This window comes from Corvus cornix, chromosome 5 (assembly GCF_000738735.6).
Source record: "Corvus cornix cornix isolate S_Up_H32 chromosome 5, ASM73873v5, whole genome shotgun sequence".
NCBI lineage: Eukaryota > Metazoa > Chordata > Aves > Passeriformes > Corvidae > Corvus > Corvus cornix.
In genome coordinates, this window is record NC_046335.1 from 25,355,466 (window position 1) to 25,368,734 (window position 13,269).

The 13,269-nt window shown below is 48.9% G+C and overlaps 1 protein-coding gene across 1 annotated transcript; it reads left to right on the forward strand.

Moving 5' to 3' along the window:
- The first annotated feature begins 1,307 nt into the window (after positions 1-1,307).
- NFKBIA (NFKB inhibitor alpha) lies at positions 1,308-4,999 on the forward strand. The gene is made up of 6 exons (XM_039553096.1): positions 1,308-1,669; positions 1,991-2,099; positions 2,602-2,812; positions 3,298-3,386; positions 3,506-3,766; positions 4,246-4,999. The coding sequence occupies exons 1-6, from the start codon at positions 1,446-1,448 to the stop codon at positions 4,291-4,293; spliced, it is 942 nt and encodes a 313-aa protein (XP_039409030.1). The 5' UTR covers positions 1,308-1,445; the 3' UTR covers positions 4,294-4,999.
- Positions 5,000-13,269: the final 8,270 nt, after the last annotated feature.

The following is a 13,269-nucleotide window of genomic DNA, read 5'->3' on the forward strand; positions in this document are numbered from 1 at the left end:
AATTCTCACAGTACTGGTCCCACGGCACTGAAACAGAGCGAAAACTTACACACCAGAGATGCAAAATCCTCTAAATGCTCAGGCAACACCTGTACACTTGCAGGCGTTGTGGCAGCGTAACATCCATCATGTGCAATACTGCCTGAATCTCTCCAAGTGACACTCCCCGCCAAGCAGGGCAGACACAGTGTACTGATGCAGTAGCAGCCTCAGCTTCGCTCTGGTGGTATTTGATTCCCTGACATTTTAGAAGGACTTCGCTGCCCTGGGCTTGTTATAAAGCTTGTTTCTAATGAGTGCTGCTTAATGACTCCTAAGGTGGTCCCTCTCATCAGACTTCAAAATGATCCTCACAAGCTCAGGGATCTGTCATTGTGCAGATTGTGGAAGAAAGAGGTGGTGTGCTACACTGCACCTCGTGGGTGATGAAGCTTCTAAGAGTGTTAATGCTTACGGCCTGGCCCTCTGGCCAGAGACACCTGTGAGGACCATACTGGGGCCTTGCAGTGCTTGAAAGCAGTCTATAAAAACAGATGGGGACAGGCTTTTTAGCTGGGCCTGTTGCCATAAGACAAGGGTTTCAATCAGAAGGAAGGTCAATTTAGATTAGATATAAGGAAGAAGATTTTTTACAACGAGGGTGGTGAAACAGTTACAGATTGCCCAGAAAGGTGGTGGATGCCCCATCCCTGGAAAAATTAAAGGTCAGGTTGGATGGGGCATCCAGTTGAAGATGTCCCTGCTCATGGCAGGCTGGTTGGTCTAGACGGGCCTTTATTTTCTCCTAAATTCTTGTTCAAAGGAATGCCATCCCATGGGAAAATGACCAAAGCAGGAAAAACGCGCAGACACTCAGTGAGGCCAGAAACAGTTGCAAGACAGGAAAAAAAATCTTCTTTATAGGACCCTTCCAACCCAAATTATTCTGATTCTGTGATCCTGCAGCCCCTCTTACGAAATTGACAGAATGTCGGGGGAATGCAGGGTGCAATCAGGGCCAGCAGTGCCCAGCACTGAGGCGCTCCTCGGCCTTCGAGGGGCCCCGCAGCGCGCAAGGACCCGAGGTGGCGTGGGACCCCGCCGGGGAGAAGGCATCGGGAGCCCCAGGACCGGGCAGGGCAGGGAAAACCCCCCGGGGCGCGGCAGGGAAGTACCGACGGGCACGCCGGGGAAGCGAGTACTTCCCGCCTGGAAAAACGCCAAGTTCTCTCCCGGCCTGACCTCTTCCCGCCCCTCCGACGCCCCTTCTGGGCGGCCCGAGCCGCTCCGCCCTCCCTGCCAGCGCCCTCGGCGCCGAGCAGGACTAGACCCGTCGGTCGGGCTTTGACTGGCTGGAAATTCCCGTCCTCGGCGGCTCCTCCCCCGCAGAAATCCCCCGGCCGCGCTGTATATGCGAGGCGCCGCCGCCGCCGCCGCTCACTCGCAGTGCCCGCCGCTCCGCCGCCATGATCAGCGCTCGCCGCGCCGCCGAGCCGCCCGCCATGGACGGCTACGAGCACCCCAAGAAGGAGCGTCAGGGCGCCTTCCCGCTCGACGACCGCCACGACAGTGGCCTGGACTCCATGAAGGAGGAGGAGTACCGGCAGCTGGTGAAGGAGCTGGAGGACATACGGCTGCAGCCTCGCGAGCCGCCCGCCTGGGCACAGCAGCTGACGGAGGACGGGGACACGTAAGTGAGGGTCGAAGACGGGGCACGGGTGGCTTGGACACGGTTGGGAACTCGGCACGACCAGTCCGGGACAGGATGTGCTGCCGGCGGGGCGGCGCCGGGCTGGGCCGCGCCGGGAGGGAAGGGAGGGGGTGCGGAAAGTCCCTGGAGCGGCGCCAGGCAGAGGCGGCTCCCGCGGCCGCGGAAAGCCCCGGCCGCGCCGAAAGCCCCGGCTTGCGACAGCCGCGCGTGACCCGGCCCGGCCCGCCGCGCGCGGGGCTGAACGCAGCGTCGGGGGGGTTAACGCGTGTCGCTTCATTACTCCTTTTCTCCCCCCTGCAGTTTTCTCCACTTGGCCATTATTCACGAGGAAAAAGCCCTGAGCCTGGAGGTGATCCAGCAGGCAGCCGGTGACCGGGCTTTCCTGAACTTCCAGAATAACCTCAGCCAGGTACTTTCACCTCGATAGCCCCAAATCCGGATCAGCCCCTGCCACACCCACACAGTCCCTCTGGGGAATTCCCTCCAAAAAGTCCCTTTAATTTTTTTTTTTTGTTTTATTGATGGAATCAATTGAATCAAAGCCTGCGTTTAGGAAAGTCCCCAGCTGGCTCCAGCCGGTGTTGGTACAATGCTTCCTCTCCCCCGAGAGAGTGGCATTTAACGCCCACATTTTTCAAATATGATGCAATGGGTTGCATCCCTCTTTATGGAGATGTTAATGATACCCTTCATACCAATTGACTGTTGGTTTATCCAGAGAGCCCGAAGTGCATCACTTCCAGATGAATGGGCAACTATACAACAGCTTGGGAAGCACAAAGAACTGAGATTATGGGGCGTGCTTTCGTGATTTGGCACAAATCACCAAGTGGTCAAGAGGTGTGCTGTCTAGATGTTGCTGCCAAGTTCGTGGTGTAACTTACAGTCTGCTTTTGCTCTTACGCTTGCAGACTCCTCTTCACCTGGCAGTGATAACTGATCAGCCTGAAATTGCTGAGCATCTTCTGAAGGCCGGATGCGACCTGGAAATCAGGGACTTCCGAGGAAACACCCCCCTGCACATTGCCTGCCAGCAGGGCTCCCTCAGGAGCGTCAGCGTGCTCACGCAGTACTGCCAGCCACACCACCTCCTCGCTGTCCTGCAGGCAACCAACTACAATGGTATGGGCACACTCCTGAACAGTTCATCTTGGTGTGCTGTGCTGAGGATAGGGTTGGTCTCTGGTAGATCTCAAAGGTCCCTGGAGAGGTGGAGAAGGATTATTATGCCCCATTTGAGAGTTGAGGAGCCCAAAGCATACAGCAGTGTCTGACTCTTCTAAAATGCCATTGTCTTGTAGGCCTTCCCACTGTTGATCATAGTCTCTCATGGCTTTAAATTTTGCATTTTTAGTGAGTGCCTTTGCCCTGCTCCTCCTTTTTTTGGTTGTAATAAGTTGCACTCAAACACTGGAATAAAGCCTTCAAGAAATCTTCTCAAAATCCAGCCCTTTTATTCATACTGGAAGCTGGAAAGTTCTTCTGGAAAACACCCTTTTGCTGTGAATGAATTGCAAATTTAGATACCATCCTGGCCTATCATCTTGACTTTTAATACTGATGAGGCATTGAGTTAGAGTTACTGAAGTTTTCCCTTTGTGTTTCAGGACATACATGTCTTCATTTGGCATCTATTCAAGGATACTTGGGTATTGTTGAGTATCTGCTGTCCTTGGGAGCCGATGTAAATGCACAGGTATGTAACTTTTACCATGAATTTAACTGAGTGGTGCTTTGTAGTCTTAAGAATCAATGATGATCTGACAATGGCTCTGCCTCTCCTAACATGCCGAACCTTACGCTATTTTCACACAGGAGCCATGCAATGGCAGAACAGCACTACATTTGGCAGTCGATCTGCAGAATTCAGACCTAGTGTCGCTTTTGGTGAAACATGGGGCAGATGTGAACAAAGTGACCTATCAGGGCTATTCCCCCTATCAACTCACATGGGGAAGAGACAACTCAAGCATACAGGAACAGCTGAAGCAGCTGACCACAGCTGACCTGCAGATGTTGCCAGAAAGCGAGGATGAAGAGAGCAGTGAATCGGAGCCGGAGTTCACAGAGGATGAAGTAAGTAGCAGTTCTCATCTTTACAAGAGAATGGGAAAATCTTGTCCTGTGCAGGGTATTTTTTGGTGTCACTCTGATAGCACGCCCCTCTGGCTGTATAACAGACAGGTATACAAAAGATTATGCTATCAACAATCAGCAAAATGGCAGATGGAGCAAGCATATAAACAGAGTAGGAATAAAATGTAAAAAATAACATGAGGGAATGGAGTTAACTTCATGCGACATGGTTCTCTGGACACCATTCTGTGGCTGACACAGAAATTCATCAGAGAAAATTCAAGTTAGTGGGTGGTTTTCTCCTCCCTAGAATTTGTTTTTCTGAGTTCTGCATTAAATGGCATATGTAACCATTTTGGTGTAGAAATTTTATACACTGCTGAAGTCTGGGCATGCAGAATTTGGCTGTTATCCCAGAGTGGATATGATACTTTAAGTAATATTTTTGCATTAACAGTGTTTTGGGGTTTTTTTTGCAGCTTATATATGATGATTGCCTTATTGGAGGACGACAGCTGACATTTTAAAGCAGAGCTTTCTCTGAAAAGAAGTGACTGTATACATGTATATGTATAGAAGAAGAACTGACTTTCTTCATTTAAAAAGAAAGTCACAATGTGGAGAGAAAAAAGAGGAGGGAAGTACTACGCTGCCCAGCGAGGAGAAGGAGCACATGATTCTAACAGGACAGTTCCAGGATCTGCCTTGTGTTTAAATAGAGGAGTGGGATGTGTAACATCAGTACAGACCTGTGATTATTCACACCACCTGATAAAGAGCCACATAGCCAATCTTCTCAGCCCTGTGAAGGTAACAGACTGCACATCCAACCTGCTCATTACAGGAGGCTCTCTTGTGGCATTAAGTACTACATGGAGCAAGTGTCCTTTCATGGCAAGGTGGACTCATGCCAACACCCCTTTTCAGAGACTCTGCATTCATTTGCATTGGGCTGGTGGCAGTCCCTGTCCTTTCTGACTGACCTCAGCTGCTCTCAGTGGGCCATCCCAGGTGGAGGAGTCAGACCAAGGGACTGATGTCCTCTTGGCTCTTAGGCAAAAGTAGCAATAATGTTAACTGTGGGCATTGGAAAAGTGTGTTTCACACCATGTGTGTCATAATTGCTACACTTTTTAGCAACTGTATATTGTGTAAATAGTGTACATTTTTTGTTTATAATTATTTTGGTACATGTGAGATATGTATTTATTAAAAAAAAGTCAGATTACCATACCTAGTCTGTGAAATGGTTCATTGCCTACCTCCCTGAGATTGTGGGAATCTATCTGGTTTGCTTTTTAAGAAACGTTTAACACCTAGTAGCCAATTGGGATCACAGTCTCAGGGGTTTTAGGTGATTCACTTTAGCAGTGGTAAGACACCTAAGCAGCTTGTAGCTCTCAGCCCTTCTGCTGCAGCTAATTTTGGAAGCAGACGTAGGTGGTGTTTCCTGCACCCGCTGCAGCAGGGGGATCATGGGGCTGGGATTCCCCCTCTCTTCCAGCACCAGGCTGACCACCCACTAGAGAGGGGGTTTTAGGCTGTTTTTGGCAGCACCCACCCACCTGCCCTCATGGCACCTTTTGTTCCAGCTCCAATACTTCACAACTCTTGCCGGGGGAGGTTGGAGGCTTGCAGCACAGCCCTGTGTCTGCTCACCTCTTGTTCATCACCTGGCCCAGCTTTGGTTTGAACTCTGACTCCTTTGGAATTTCCAGAGGGGATTTCTGTGAGAAGAGGGAACACGTCCTGTGAAAACGTGCTGCTGCCTCTCACCCCTGAAATTTAGGCGGGGGGAGTCCCCACTGCAGGAGCTACAGCTCTTGTCCAGTTCATAGCAATGAAGGTGTGGCTTTAACTGCTTCAGTTACTCGTCAAGTTTCTCTCCAGCATTCAGGCAAACAGAATCACTTTGCCCAAATCCTCTGCTCCACCTCATTATCTGGTGGCAGTGCATCACAGTGCTGGACTACTTTTAGCCACAGACATTTTAGCCTGTTCTGTGTCTGTGTAAAGGGTGGGTTGTGTAAAAGGTGACCATGCCCTGTGTGTGCCATACCTCCTGGATGGAGACAGGGAGCAGCAAAGCTGCTGACGCAGGATGATGGAGCTCTGCCAGGAGTGTTGGCCAGGGGAATTCTGTGCTGCTGGCACCTGGCCCAGCTCAGGCTGTTGGAGAACACTGTGGCCCCAGGTTGCACAGGGACACCCATTCCTTTTTCTGCCCTGCTCCTCCCAAGGGGCTCTTGGCGCACAACCTGCTCTAAGGAGGGTTTGCTGGTATGAGGAAGAACACCCCAGCTGCCTGTGTGTTTCCTAATTTGCATGGGAGCCAAAAGCCACTGTGGAAAGGATTATATAAAATTGTCATCCTGAGTAATTTTTATTTCACTTCCACTCTCATTGCATGAGCATACCCCAGGTATATGCACTGAAACTTCCTTCTGGCAGACTTGGCCACATGTGCATTGCAAAGCTGCATTTTCCAGGTGTGGGGCTGGATGAGAATCTGCCAAAGCTTTTTTCTTGTTGGGAACTCACCTTGCACTCTGACCAGCCATTAAACCTGAGCTGGGAGCAGTGACTGTGGGAGTTTGCTCACTTGCTGCTACAGGTTTTTCACCAGCAAAGAATACAAAGTGCTTCCACGGCTGGAAATAGAAACTGCAGTGTTCGCCTTGCTACATTTCAGTTTCCCCTTGCAGAACAAGAGCTGGAAATGCTGTCAAGGCCCTGCAGAGGCATTCACCAGCTATAGCTATCAGTGGTCTAAAAGTCCTTGGGTACATAGCTGGACCAGGTATGCAAATATTTAAATAGATACCATCTGAAGGCAAATACTTCTCATTTGAAGGCCAGAGGGATGGAGAAAAATGCAGTTATCAGTAGTACCAGGCTGGCTGAGTAGTTTCAGAGGCAGTGGTACATTCTCTGCTGCCCATTGCAGTATTTAGACAAAGTATCTAGAAAGGCACTGCTATAATCTTACAAGAATTCTGCAATGACTTAATAAATTAAGCAAATGTTCTACTGTACGAGGAAGTCTGCAGCTAAACAAATCATTGCTGAAATACCACATGCTGGTTTTGCTACTGTTTGCCTCCACCCGTCATGCAAAAGTAACCATGTAACATAACGCAGAGGAACGTGAGCAGAGCAAGTAGGACAGAGATCAATGTGAGAACGTGTGTTTGTTAGCAAAATAGGTTGGGACATGTTGTGTATTTGTGCATTGCTAATGCAGGATTACTCATTGGAGAGCTTTGCCTGTCCACTAGATGATATGGGACTACTGTCCACTTTAGGACAGCCCCCTGGCACCCCCAGTTTTGAACATGTGCCCTTAACTGCTGCATGTCCACCCTGCCTCTGCCCTTTCCACACCCATGCCTTTAGAAAGATCTTCTGAGAGTGGTTTTGGTGATGACCTGCGTTCATACTGTCTTCTTGGCATTCTGGCAGATAGGTTGCATGGTCTCATTTGTAGGAGACAGAGCAAGAGCTCCTTATGCATTTGTTCTTCCAGTATCACTTTTTCCTTATTCAGCATGGCTCCTATTTGCAGAGCCCACTAGCTTGTTCTTGTTTCTACCAGTGCCTCCTCACACTGGTCCAGGGTTCAAAATTCACATTCAGCACCTTTGCCATGTGCCCTGTGTGCCTCTGCAAGCTTCAAGAGCATCCATGCTGCTGCAGATCAAGGTCCTGTGAAGTTCAGATTTAGTTTCCTAACTGGCCCTCTCTCCATTAGCCTCCTCACTTTTGTCAGCCCATGCCATGCCTGTGTCCTCTGCTTTTATTGCCTTTGGCATTCATATCTGCCTCTGCCTGTTCTTTTTTCCCTTCCTCCCTTTCCGCATGCCCCCCCCCACCCTTTTCACCTGCAACACCAGCTCATTCACCCGTCATTACATTACACAGCATGAAGTTACATTTTGTTTCCAGCCTTTCCCTGCTGCCCATTCTTGTAAATCTCTTTGATAATCCCACAGGGATATTCCCATACTTCCTTGTATTACAGACAAAGAACAAAACTCCTCATTTCCTCCCACACCCTCCTCTTCCTCCTTGCATTCCTGCTCACTGAAGGCCTTTCTCATCCAAACCACAACCAAGATGCCACCTTCCATGCCTTTCAACCTTCTCAGCATCAGCCCTGGACTTGTCAAGAACCTTACGGTGGTGACAGATAAAATATGGACTGCCAGGGTGGTGATGTTGGACAGCAGAGCCCAAGGCCTGATTTTTCCCCCAGTAATTTGGAGCCTTTCTCTTCCATTCCCTGCAGCTTTGGAAAGTGTAAAAAGCGAGGGCAAAAGGCAACCCCACACCTAGGGAGGCTTCGTGCTGGCTCCAGCACCAGCCTATCTGCAGTCATGAGCAGACCCCTTTCACCATCCTTTCCCACCTGCTTGTTCTGCCACTCTTGGGTTATAGTGCAGCACGCTCCTTGCACCCAGCTTGGGCTGTGTGAGCTGTTTGACGTGTAGACGTTGGTGTGTCTGCTCCCTAAACAGAGAGAGGTCTAACTTAGAGGCCTTAGCCTTACTGTCTTCTCCTCCTCCTTCAGCCTTTTGACATTAGGAAGGGGTCCCTATTGACTGCTTAGCATTTTACGCACCAAGAACTATAGGTTAAGGCAGGGGCCAACAGACAGTGTTTATCAACCATGTGTCCTGCATGCAGCTGGTGGAGACATCTAACTGTCTTCCTGCAAGGACCTGATGCACCAGAAGGCAGTGAGGCCACCAGGACCCTTAGCTTATGCCTAAGAGTGGCAGCCTCACTGCTGCTGACTTTGTCCCACAGCTTCCATTCAGATTTGGGTGAGCAAAATGGTTGGATGAGTAAAGGAAAAGGTGAATCCAGAAGAAAAAACCAAGGAAAGACACTGTGATCTCCAGGGGGGAGGACAAGTATCATTTGTGATTTGTTTTAATGGGAAATCTTCAATGATGATGGACTCTGGGCCAGGCAGAGGCCCAGCACATATCAAGAATCACATATTTTTCTTTGGAAGCTGAACTGTGAAAATAATTAAGCATCTGGTTGTTCCTAGAAGTGAGAATTGCAAAAGAAGAGAGTGCAGGTGTGGCAGGAAAGAATCTCTCCCCGGACAAATGGCTACCCTCACTTCAGGGGGGTGGAGGAAGGGCTTTTTCCAGCATTGCAGTGCTCCCAGCACCAGCGCTTTGCTGAAGAGTGGGAACTGCACAATATCCCGAGAGATGAGGGAACAGGAAAGTCCTGTCCCCTCATGCCAGCTGGGACAGAAAATGTGAGCTGGACAGCTGCTGCACAGCCTCTTCCCTTCTCCAGCAACTGCCTGTCACAGCTCTGGCATCACTCACCTCCTTGTCCCTTCTTTGAAGCATTAACAGGAACAAAAGGTTTCCTTTAAATACTGACACACTTATCAGGCCATAATGCAAGAAGTTTAAGTCCAGAGAGATTGAAACAGAAACTCCCCCTGATACACTGGAGGTTTGATTGCCTGCCCTTGCCATGATCCAGTGCTCAAATTTTCCCAGGACTGTCTCCTCATCCAATTTTCCAAACAGGACTTTCCAGTCCTGTCAGAAGAGAGCTGGGATTTTCCCCGTTCACTCCTTTCTGCAGTTTTCCCCTGTTACAGTGGCCATGAACCACAGCACCGGGCTCCACTGCCTCTCCAGCTGCAGAAATGCAGCCTCTTACCTGCCCACCACCAGCCCCAGGGGCTTCCTTGCTCTGAAGGAACAAGCCTGCACCCCTTTAAATTAAATCCTTTTCCCATTCACAGTTTTAGCTACTTCAGATTAATTTTCCTGTGCATCTTTCAAGGGAAGCTTGTCATCTCTCCAGCTGAAAGCACAATGTGAGCACGTGTATGGTTCAAGAAAGAGCCTTAAAACACAAATATTTTTTAACATGCATGCACACCTTGAAGGGCACACAGCTACAATTACAGTGCAACACTTAGCTTGGTTAATTATTACTCCTGGATTTCAGTAGCTTGAAGGAGGGAGTTTCCCAAGGCCCTGCAGAAGACTCTGAGTGCTGCTGCTCTGCTTCAGCAACGCTTTGTTCTCATCAGGGAGTGCCCGGGGTCAAGTGAGAGGCAGCCCCCCCGAGGAGCACGGACCAGTGGGAAAAGAGAGCCGGGCCACGGTGTTTGCTCCTGCAGCCTGGGAGGACCCGTGTGGTGTTTTTCCTCTCTGCTTCGGCGAAGGACACACCACGTCTCAGTCAAAGTGCATGCATAGTGAGCTGAGGAGGACTGAAAGTCGGTAAGGATGGCTGCCCAGCCTGTGCAGCACACAGAATGAAAGCACTCTTTTCTTTCCTTTTTTTCTAAGTGAATGGGTTTCCATTCCAGTGTGCGTCAAGGCTGATGTTTCTGGATTTCTTCCAAAAACTTAGATCTGACCCCTGGCAGCACCTTCTCTGAGACGTTTTACCCTAGCAAACAAACAAACAAGCCCTCCCCCAAGCTGCATGGAGGCTCCTTACCCCAGGCTGTGCCAAGCATAGCTTGGGGAAAACACTCCCAAGGCAGGGGATTCAAACGCCCTCTGACCCTTGAGCACACTTGATCTCCACCTCTTCTCTAACAGTCTATGAACTAGGCTGCTAGAATAAAACAGAAAATCAATAGAGTACCCAACACCTTCTGTCTGTCCATCCACCCCAGACCTCTTCATGCTCCTGCCTGTGCAGTAGCAAGCTGAAGCACCTGGTGCTGGTCTGCTGGACTACCCCACCATGGGAGGGGATAGCTCTCAAACCGCCATGTCTCCTGCCTTGATAACCACTCTTGCAGACAGCACTCAGACCTATGGAAACTGGAATAACGAGGTGGAAACAGGGTTAGCCCTATAGCTGTGTGGGAGGCTGGTAGGCTTCAGCTGCAGTCAGCCAGGTTCAAACAGGCAATCAAACAAAACAAGGGCATGTTCAGCAACTAAAATGGCAAGAAGGCAGCAGTGCCACCAGGGTGCAAAAGCTAGGTGGGACACCACCAACAACAGCAGATAAGGTCCACTGTGGAGGCAGTCTCATTCCCTTCACAGCCTAGATCAACCATAGCACTTTTCATGCAGAAATGCTTCAGGTGATGCCTTTTCTTGATCTTAAAATCAAGAATCAAACACGGTTAGAAGGGTAAAAGGGATTTTACCTTGGTATTTATTTTAAGGATCCTTAGGTGCACCACGCCCAGGTGGAATGCACCGAAATGCACCCTGCAATGCACACACCCGATAGATCGGCTAGAACCTTATAGGTCTTATTAATTAGCATATCTATCAAAGATTCCCCAGTGAGAGGCTCCAGTGAGCCCCTCTCCCCGAGGAACCTTCCCCTGGATGGTTCTATCTTAGTTTACAAAATGTGTTCTGGAGAGGACCTTGGTGTCTGGGGCTTTCTGATCCCTAACTACAAGGCTTCTAAGATGTTTGGTCTCCTAGCTTGACAAATAAGTCTAAGAATGTAGGCTAAAAACCACTAAGAATACAAAAAATTATAAAAAGTTATATAAAAGGGGTGTAAAAGAAAAGGCAAAACGTCATCATGGCCTCAAAGGTTTCCCCACAGCGTCCTCTCCTCTTACTCTGTCCCAGAGGAAGGGAGGTGAGCTGGTCCAGGGAAGGCCAGGACTCCAGGACTGCCTTCCTGCCCTGGGTGATGACACAAAAAGCCAGTTTCTCTTCTCCACACAGCTGGACTGCCAAGGTGACCAGATCACCCACTTCCCTCCACAAGACACTCCTGTATCTGAGGGACTCATAAAGTAAGGAACCGATAATTCTGTTTCCTTTTTCAGAGAAGTCCACACAAAGCAGAAGAGGGAAACCAGGCCATTTACTTGGCAGTTGGGTTCCTTCCATGAGCAGTTCCAGGCATATGGTGGCATGACCAAGCAAGCCTACCTAGACATGGTGCTCTGGGAAGCCTCTCCCTAAAAACAGCTGTACTGAGGGGCAGAAGGCTGAGGACTGAGCTGCATCCATGCACCGTACAAAATTAGAGCATCTCTTTAGAGCACATGGCAGCTCCATGCCACAAGTAGGACCATAGACATTTCTTCCAAAGACGTGTGTGTATGTGTAGAAGATGCGAGCGCAGCTGAATCCCGGGAACGAGTGTCAATATCTCCAGATTTTCTGCTCAAAATCAGAAGAACAAGTAGAATGATTCAAAATAGCCTTTTTTTATTCTGTTTTGCAAAGGAAATCACAGAACCACAGAATATGCTGAATTGGAAGGGACCCATAAGGATCATCAACTCCTGGCCCTGTACAGGAACATCCCCAAGAGTCACACTGTTGTCCAAACACTTCTTGAACTCTATCAGGCTTGGTGCTGTGACCACTGCCCTGGGGAGCCTGTTCCAGTGCTGCTTTTGCCATTATCATATTTGAAAATCTGTTTTTATTGTCCCCCACAGTTCTGGCTTCAACTCCAGTTGAGCTTTGGCTGCATGAATTTTCTCCCTATGGTGGCAAGCAATATCTCTGTATTCTTCCCATGTCACTTGACCTTGCTTCCACTGGGCATTCACCTTCCTTTTTTTCCCTTATTTCCAAGGGAAGATTCCTGTTCAGCCAAGCTGGACTTCTGCCTTACCTCCTTAACTTCTGCTATTGCCTGCCCCTGTGCCCTTAGGAGGTAGTGCTTAAAAAGTGACCAGCACTGATGGACCCCAGCACCTGCAAAAACATTTTCCATGGGGACCTTGCTTGCTAATTCCCTGACCAGCCTGAAGTCTGCTCTCCTCATGTTGAGGTTTTGCTGGCACTTTTCCTCCTGTCAGATGTTTTGCTCTTTGTTTCAGTTAGAAACAATGAATTTTTTAAAAAATATGTAAGACTAAAACCATATTGAGAACTTGTAAAGTGAAAGAGATTACTTCTTTACACTCAGAAAACAAGAATTTATTTCATTTTTTTTCCTTATTCATTGGAAACTTCAGATGTTTGTTTTCTCACTCACCTGAAAAATGTTTTCTCCTAAGCTTTTGCGATTGTGACATAGCAGAATTTCCGTCCTCTCCCACTCTTTTCCTGAGTCATGTGAACTGGGCATACCTCCATCCTGGGGCTTACCATGACATCTCTGAAAAGCCAACCCTCAAATTTGCATCCAATTACCATCTATATAATAGCTATTAAACTCCTCATGCTTGCAATGGGGCAGATCTTCATTTCGCCTTAGAGCTAGCAGCCTTCCATCAGGTCTGCTTGGCTCTGCTTTCTCTCACCCTCACAGCATCTAGCCCCCTTCACACATGTTCATCCTATTCCCTCTAACCATTGACTCTACCTTTTGGCTGCTCTAAATATACCAGGAAGAAAACTCAGCTCATTGGAGGTGATATTTTCAAAATTGATCCTGAGGACACTTTTATGCTGAAGGTTTTGGGGCTGCAAAGCAATCTGTGTCAAGTGTACAGACTTTGGATGGTAAACTGATGCTGATTCTGACACCAACCAGTGTCCTGCCACCAGATATTTTGCCCATGA

Coding starts and splice junctions, on each gene's coding strand:
- NFKBIA (XM_039553096.1), top strand. CDS start 1,446: ATGATCAGCGCTCGCCGCGCCGCCGAGCCGCCCGCCATGGACGGCTAC. Junction 1,670..1,990: donor CTGACGGAGGACGGGGACAC/GTAAGTGAGGGT, acceptor TCCCCCCTGCAG/TTTTCTCCACTTGGCCATTA. Junction 3,767..4,245: donor CGGAGTTCACAGAGGATGAA/GTAAGTAGCAGT, acceptor TTTTTTTTGCAG/CTTATATATGATGATTGCCT.